Source organism: Arachis stenosperma, chromosome 1 (assembly GCF_014773155.1).
Source record: "Arachis stenosperma cultivar V10309 chromosome 1, arast.V10309.gnm1.PFL2, whole genome shotgun sequence".
NCBI classification, from domain to species: domain Eukaryota; kingdom Viridiplantae; phylum Streptophyta; class Magnoliopsida; order Fabales; family Fabaceae; genus Arachis; species Arachis stenosperma.
Genome location: NC_080377.1, coordinates 38,195,123 through 38,203,137, shown reverse-complemented (window position 1 = coordinate 38,203,137; position 8,015 = coordinate 38,195,123). Strand labels below are relative to the sequence as shown.

At 31.4% G+C, this 8,015-nt stretch overlaps 2 protein-coding genes across 2 annotated transcripts; one reads left to right on the top strand and one right to left on the bottom strand.

Annotated features, from left to right (window-relative positions):
• Nucleotides 1–1,321: 1,321 nt before the first annotated feature.
• Nucleotides 1,322–2,939, top strand: LOC130978140 (uncharacterized). The gene is made up of 3 exons (XM_057902236.1): nucleotides 1,322–1,785; nucleotides 2,350–2,445; nucleotides 2,546–2,939. The coding sequence occupies exons 1-3, from the start codon at nucleotides 1,322–1,324 to the stop codon at nucleotides 2,937–2,939; spliced, it is 954 nt and encodes a 317-aa protein (XP_057758219.1).
• A 2,172-nt stretch (nucleotides 2,940–5,111) lies between these two features.
• Nucleotides 5,112–6,914, bottom strand: LOC130936424 (60S ribosomal protein L37a). Its single transcript, XM_057866494.1, has 5 exons — nucleotides 6,820–6,914; nucleotides 6,427–6,466; nucleotides 5,777–5,865; nucleotides 5,599–5,681; nucleotides 5,112–5,327 (listed from the first exon to the last, which is right to left on the bottom strand). Exons 1-5 carry the CDS (start codon nucleotides 6,820–6,822, stop codon nucleotides 5,264–5,266), a joined length of 279 nt encoding a protein of 92 aa, XP_057722477.1. The 5' UTR covers nucleotides 6,823–6,914; the 3' UTR covers nucleotides 5,112–5,263.
• Between the last annotated feature and the right edge of the window lie 1,101 nt (nucleotides 6,915–8,015).

Genomic DNA, 8,015 nt, shown 5'->3' with positions numbered 1-8,015 from the left:
AAGTAATAGAAAGACATAGAACTAATAGAAGAAAGACAAGAGGAAAAAAACTGGATTGATGGTAAGGTTACTCTTGAGTCTTGATGGTTTAGAAGTGGAGCTAGTCTCACTTCCTGATGGGTTAGGAGTTAGGACCTGAAGATGATAGAAGTGACATGGCTGGTTTAATTGCTTCAATAGTGAGAAGTAGAGCAAGAGTTGCGGTGGTGGTGACTCTAGTTTAGAGGCTAAGGGACCGATGGGGCCAATATTCAGCACTTATGTATATGAAGAGGAATATGGCAGTGACTTGTAAGATTCCTAGAAATCAATTTATTTTGAGTTTTAGTGTAAATGTCTAGACTTTAGATAGCAATTTGTCTATAATTTGTTCTATATGCATTTATGTATATGCCGTTATTATATATATCATGGTTCTAATGCTAATCCTGATTCATAGCTTTATGTTATCTTTCTCTTCTTAGTTCTTAGTAATCATGTTCATATTGAAGGATTATTTGTTAAGCTTTTGTTGTGGTCTTTGGCAATTCGCACCTCTTATAATATGTTTTTATCTGTTTCTTTTTTAGTAAACATTAAACAATAATAGCTGGGAATGAACCCAGCTTACTTACACAAATGTTTAGTATTATATAATAATTTTCTTTGGTTTTGTTTTCTCTTTATGCGTTTTTGGTTCTGTTTTGCTAAAGAAATTGAATTGTAAAAAAATAATTTTGATTCTTAAATTATTGTAGGGTTGTGAGAGATGAGTTCAGAGAGTATTCAAAACAATTTTGAAGAAAGTGTTGATAAGCCTTTATGAAAATTTGTAACAAACAAAGATAAAATTGAAGGGGGCGGAAATCTTGAATTTCAATGTAAATTTTACAAGGTTTTATTCAGTGGTTCTTATACTAGAGTAAGAGCACATTTATTGAAGATTTCAAGAAAAGGAATTAGATTTTGTGCAAAAGTTACATCAACAAAGCTTGAAGAACTTAAGAAACTTGATAATGAAAGTACATTGTTGCATGAAAGTAAAAAGGCTAAGTCAATTCCTCTTCCACCCTTATCTAATGCAAGTGAACTTGATTCAAGAAAAAGAAGAGCTACTGGACCTTTAGAGAAAGCTTTTAATGTGAATGCAAGGGAGACTCTAGATTTACATATTGCTAGAATATTTTTTTCATCTGGATTACCTTTTCATCTAGCGAAAAATCCGTATTTTGTCAAAAGCTTTTTCTTATGCTGCCAATAATTATATTGATGGTTATATTCCTCCTGGATATAATAATTGAGGACAACTTTGCTTGAGAAAGAGAAGCAACATGTGGAGAGAATGTTAGAACCTACTAAGAATTCATGGAGTGGAAAGGGAGTGAGCATTGTAAGTGATGGATGGAGTGATCCCCAAAGGAGGCCTCTTCTTAATTTTATGGCTGTAACTGAAAGTGGGCCTATGTTTTTGAAAGCTGTAGATTGTTCAGAGGAGATCAAAGACAAGGATTATGTTGCAAAGCAAATAAGAGATGTGATAAGAGAAGTCGGCCTCTCAAATGTAGTGCAGATTGGGACTGATAATGCACCGGTTTGTAAAGCGGCTGGTTTATTGATTGAAGCTAAATTTTCATCTGTTTTTTGGACTCCTTGTGTTGTTCATACTCTCAACCTTGCTTTAAAAGACATTTGTGCAGCTAAGAATACAAAGAAGAAAAATTTTGTCTATCAAGAATGCTCATGGATTACTCAAATTGCTGAAGATGCTTCTTTTATAAAAAATTTTATTGTTAATCATCATATGAGGTTATCTATTTTCAATGAATTTAATACATTGAAGTTGCTTAATGTTGCTCTTACTCGATTTGCTTTTACTATTGTGATGCTCAAAAGATTTAGGTTGTTAAAGTAAGGCCTCAAAGAGAGGGTTATAAGTGAGAAGTGGTCTTCATACAAGGAAGATAATATTGGCAAAGCTGAGTTTGTTACAGAAAAGATTTTGAGTGAAAATTGGTGGCAAAAAATTGATTATATTCTTGCTTTCACAAATTCTATTTATGATGTTTTAAGAAGTACAGACACAGATGCACCTACTCTTCATTTGATCCATGAGATGTGGGATTCAATGATCAAGAAAGTAAAAAGTGCTATATATCTCTTGAAAGAAAAGATGAACAAGAGTCATCGTCCTTCTACAATGTTGTGCACTCAATATTAGTTCAAAGATGGACAAAAAGTAGCACACCTCTTCATCGTTTAGCACATTCATTGAATTCAAGGTAACTTTTTACATTTATTGTTTATAACTTTTATTTATAAGTGAAGATAATTGAATCATTATTAATTTATGCTTAAACACTAATTATATAGGTATTATAGCCACCAATGGTTGAGAGAAGATCCTACACGAGTTTCTCCTCATCAAGATATTGAGATCACTAATGAGGGAGTTAAATGCTTGAAGAGGTATTTTCCTAATGAAGAAGAGAGGAGAAAGGTAAACATTGAATTTGCAAGCTTTTCTGATGGTAGACGTGTCTTTGATGATTTCCTCTTTGAATGATAGAGGCATAGTTGATGCAAAGTCTTCGTGGCTAATTCACGGTGGTAAAGCAAAATTTCTTCAACCAATTGCTCTTAGGCTACTAGGGCAACCATCTTCATCTTCTTGTTGTGAAAGGAATTGGAGCACATATTCTTTTATCCATTCCCTAAAAAGAAACAAGTTGAAGCTTAAACGTGCAGAAAATTTAGTATTTGTCCACACTAATCTTCGTCTTCTTTCAAGAAAAACTCAACAATACAATAAAGGAGAAACTATGATGTGGGATATTGCTGGAGATGCTTTTTCACCAATTGATGAAGAAAATGGTGTTCTTGAAGTTGCTCACCTTTCTCTTGATGAACCGGAGTTGGAAAGAATGACTTTTTCTAATGATGAAGATATCAACCATATATGATGGAGAAATAATGACTTTAGATAACTTTTTTTTTGTGTACATGTGATGTACAAAATTCTTACTATCTCTATTAAGACATAGGAGTTTAGAATTTTATCTTTTGAATACCTATACACTTTAGGAAAAAATGCATATCATATGGTTGTTTTTGAAAATATCTCTATTAAGACATATCTCTATTTAAATATATTATATTATTAATATATGCGTGCTCCGTGTCCGACAACTTTTTAGAATTCGCGTGTCGCCGTGTCGCATATCGTGTCGTGTCCCGTGTCTGTGTCCGTGTCTGTACTTCATAACCCATAAATATATTAAGAAATAATAATTTCCTAACAATCTTTCACTTGAGCTATACATATATATTTTCCTAAAATAATCACATCTTATAAATTTTTTTATGTGCACGTCTGAATGTTATTTTCCTTATTACTTTAATAATCTGGTCTGTCTTATATATTAGTTATAAAATTACTGCAACTTTTATCACATTAGTGTCACAACGAAACCACAATGATCGCCATAATAAAATACTTAACCACATAGATCAATTTGGAAGAAAAAATTCAGAAATTACATGAAAAAATGATCTCATGCATGCCTATTTTCAACTGGTCTAACTTGAATAAAAAATTTATTTTATTCAATGACCGACTCAGATGAAACTGCAATGGCAATGCCCGGACGCATAGCGACAGCGACTAAGTGATGAGTCCGTGGAAGAAGAGAAAAACTTAACAGACTCACGCAAAAGAGAGAGGGGAATTCACCTAGAGAAAAAGGACTCAACAGGAGAAAGGTGGCAGCGACGGGCTCAACAGCGATGGTAACGGGATAAGCAGTGATGGCGACATGAGCTGTGAAGGAAGATGGGAGCTGTGAAGGGATAAGCGGGATAAGCGGCAATAGGCTCAGCAACAATGACAGGAGCTATGAGATTTTTTGTGAAGAAGTCGAGAAGAATAAAACTCTGGGTGAGGATGACTAAGTTTCGCTTGCATGGCTATAGAGTATGGACTGAATCACTAAATCTGTGATGAGGCAAATCCTAATTCCTAAAAGTGTTTATATGTATATATTCGAGACGGATACACGCTAAACCCCTGTCCTAAGCAAAATCTGCCACGACTCGTGTGAAGTTATTACCATCCCCAATCAGGTATGGACAAGTCGGATACTCGCGTATTCGGGCCAAGTCTCACCACGTATTAATGCTCTGTTTATTAAAAATTTACTTATAGTTAATGGATTACTAGATACACAAGACAAAATTTTAACTCCTAATAGATGTTTAACCAAACGAGTGAGAAAATCACTCAGCAAACTTAATTAATACTAATTATTTTTAATATTTTAATATTAAAAATCTTAAAAATTTAATTTTAATTATAATTTTATAAAATATTTATAATAATTACTATATATATTTTATTTAATTTTTTAATAAAAATTTTATATAATTTTATATATTATCCCGTATAGAGTACGAAAATATACACTTGTTTAATTCAATTATACACGTATCTTATTTACAAAATGTAATTTTTTAAAATTCCATATATCTAATTTACACAATAAACAAAATATATTTATAATTGCTTATATTGTAAACAAAATAAAACTAGATGACATATTTCAATAATAATTTTTAAAATTATTTATTTCAATAAATAAAATATTTTTAAATTTATTTAAAGAAAAAATCCCTTAAACTCGTTGGTTGTGAATAATATTTAATTCAGTGGAGGCGATATAACATGCTGAGTTCTATTTAAAAAAAAGTGTTAAGATAAAGTTTAAATACGTTCTTCAATCTGTAAAATATCCGGTTTTGGTTGTAGTTTTATAAAATTTTATTTTTGATCCAGTAAAATTTACTCTAACTAATTTGTTCCATTAAATACTGTCCTAGCAGATTGAATACTGAAATTCCAAAAATATTTTTTATTAAATGAAACTCGTGAATACTATAAGTACAAAACAATTTAATGTCGTAATCTAATTTTCACTAGGGGTAAAAACTCACCAGTCAGTCAGTCACCACTATCATGCAAAAAGCCAAAAACTAGATTTGCCATACCGAGAATGAATCAGAGGCAGACAACGGTAATTTTCCAGGGTTAAGTTAAAATTAAGCTTACCATGAATGACAAACAGGGAACACTCAGCCACTTGAAGTTAAAACGAAATTTGAATTAACAAAGATTTTAAGTCTTCAAAGACAAAAGATTAAATGTTTACTTCGAATACAATCATACCGGTTCATCAAAACTTAAAACTAATAAAAAGTCTAATTGCTCAAAATAAAAGCATCAAGCAGAACCTTAACTCTCAGTTTGTTCCCTCAACCTTCTAATTGTGCTCCGCACGGTCACGGCACTAGCGGTACTGTGGAAAGTAGTAAGAACAAAGTCAGTAATGATTATTTCAACAGCAAAAATACTTTGTACACGAAAATCAACCACCACAATCAGCCACTATGTATTTGTATCAATATATGTGTTGTTTAACTCATTTTTAATGTGTATTTTGTATTCTACTTATATTTTATACTAGAGGCTGATTTTTGTGGCCGATTTTGGTGTACACATAACATTATTCTTTCAAAAGAGGAAAAAATAATTAAAATCCAATTGACTAGAGGAACAGGAGAATTTACTTCAAAGTGTAGGCGCCACCAGCTTTCACTTTACCACAGTCCTTGCATCCCCATATTCCTACAGCCTTCCTCTTCACGGCATACTGCAAACACATAATCATCAGAATTCAATCCTTTCGAAAAGGGCCTGTTATATCTTCACTGAGCACACAGAAAATAACTTGTGGCTCGGCTCTACCTTTCCGCAAAATTCACAGAAAAATTTGCTGTGTTGACTAACTTCCATCTTCTTAATCTGCTTACGCAGACTAGCTCCATAACGGGTACCTGATATAGGAAAAAAAACAAAGCTAGTTTCTCAGGAACAGCATTTACAGTGACAAAAAAAAATCAAATTATACTTCAGCAATAAAATATGCAATGGTAAAGAATAACAGTTGTTAGTACATTAAGTTTGACCAAAAATTTAAACCTTTAGGACCCCCAACAACATTATATACCATGCTATACAATACTACTATAAGTACATAACTCGATTCATTCTTTGAAAAAGTGCTCAAAACAGAAGGATCTGGACATCAGCGAAAATACACGGCCAGCCTGTATAACCCACAGCTCGACTTACATGACCATATCAAAGATAAAGCATTACACATAGATCAAGTGTTATGCAATTTTACTATATACAAAACAAACAAACTAACAGGCATAACCGCACAAGCTTATGCAATCAAGGTCTTCATGTACATAACTCGATCTATCATCAACATCTCAAACAATTAATAATCAATGATAATTCATCTATATACTAGACAATTACTAGTAGGGAAAAAAATACCGCATCAAAATAGTGAAGCATAGTTAGCAATCACAGCTAATAAAACGTACCGTATTTTCCAACAATACCAGCCTTCTTCGTTCTCTTAGTCTGAAAAAGGGGGGCCAGTGTCAACTTAGGGTTAAAACTCCATGTTCATTACAAAAAGAAAAACCAGTAAAAGTGAAATATGAAAACACAAAATATCCATGATAGCTATAAATAAATAGTCCTATTTATTTATACATTAGGAAAACTACAGATTCCAACGCAGAATCAGCAAACTTGTGCGCTTTCAGCAACCATGATTTACTTGGGAGCCATTGGCAGTAATCACATTAGTACTAAGCAATAAAATCCTTAACTGGTGGAACCTTAGATCCGAAGGAAAACAAAAACTCTAATCAAAGAGGTGAATCGAGAATTTGAAAGTTTCTGGAAGAGAAATGAGAGAGAGAAGATACCATGGTTACGGGATCGAAGTTGCTGAGAGCTTCTGCAGTAGGGGACGAGTGGAATAACCAAAGAAACCCTAATTCCAGTTGGGCATTTTATATTGAGGATCTACACTTTAATGGGCCGGGCCGGGTACAATAACCGTTTTGTTTTGTGTTTAATTTCAAATTAGGATCTATCATTTTTATTCACAAATATTCAAGAAATTGGCGAATCCACTTAAAAAAATAAACTATTAAAATAATATCCAAAAATTTGTATTGCTAGCAAAAATAAATTTTAAAATATCCTAACGATAAATAAACTCTTAAAAGATTTAAAAAAACAACAACAAAAAAGTAAATATTAAATATATATTTTAAAAAATAATTTTAAAAAATAAATTTTGATGTAAATTTTTTTAATTATATAATTAAAAAAAAGATATTTTTCTTATCAAAATTGGATAATTTTTTGTCAAGTAAAATTTTTTAAAAATATTTATTTTGAATGAACACATTTTTTGAAAAATAAAAAGAAAAATTTTAGATATTAAATTTTTTTCAAAATTTTTTTTATATTTTTAAATATTTATTTAAATATTGCCACACAAATTTAGATCAAATAGATAAGCGATTTGCTAAATATCAAATTTTTTGTTACTTATAAAAAATATAAAATTTATTGGTTCTTTTTGTTGTATTTTCAAATCATTTAATGGTTGTTTTATCGATAATATTTTTTGGGAACCTTTTTGTCAGTGGCTAAATCTTTCAGATACCAAATTGATAATTAACTCCTAAAAAAATAAAATTGACATTGTATCTATAAAATATGAGTTCCAAATAAAATTGAGTTAATACTCAATTTGATCCCTGAACTTTGAAATTAGATTCAATTGGATCCCGAAATTTTTAATCATAACTCAGATTAACCTTTGAGCTAATCTTCGTTAATAATGTGTTGATTTGGTATATTAACTTGTTGGGATTTAAATTCCTTACTCAAGTTTCATGTCATCAAGATTTATTAGAGCTCAAGAAGCTTGATTGTTGCTTCTAGAGCCACAAAATTTTCAAATTGAACTTATTATTATCATTTTCGGGAGGATGTTGGGGAGTTAATCAAGCTTCTAGGAATGCTAGTAAGTCTTAGAGTATCTCCAATACTTAGTTTTAATTTCATTTCATTTTAGGTCCTATAAAGTATTACATAAATATTTGTG

Bases quoted from the DNA above. Each gene is read 5' to 3' on its own strand.
- LOC130978140 (XM_057902236.1), top strand. From the start codon at position 1,322: ATGTTAGAACCTACTAAGAATTCATGGAGTGGAAAGGGAGTGAGCATT. The intron at 1,786-2,349 runs GTTATCTATTTT...CTAATTATATAG, and splicing joins ATTGTTAATCATCATATGAG to GTATTATAGCCACCAATGGT. The intron at 2,446-2,545 runs GTATTTTCCTAA...TTTGAATGATAG, and splicing joins GGAGTTAAATGCTTGAAGAG to AGGCATAGTTGATGCAAAGT.
- LOC130936424 (XM_057866494.1), bottom strand. The intron at 5,682-5,776 runs GTAGAGCCGAGC...ATGTGTTTGCAG, and splicing joins TCTGTGAATTTTGCGGAAAG to TATGCCGTGAAGAGGAAGGC. The intron at 5,328-5,598 runs GTAAATTCTCCT...TACTTTCCACAG, and splicing joins GGTGGCGCCTACACTTTGAA to TACCGCTAGTGCCGTGACCG.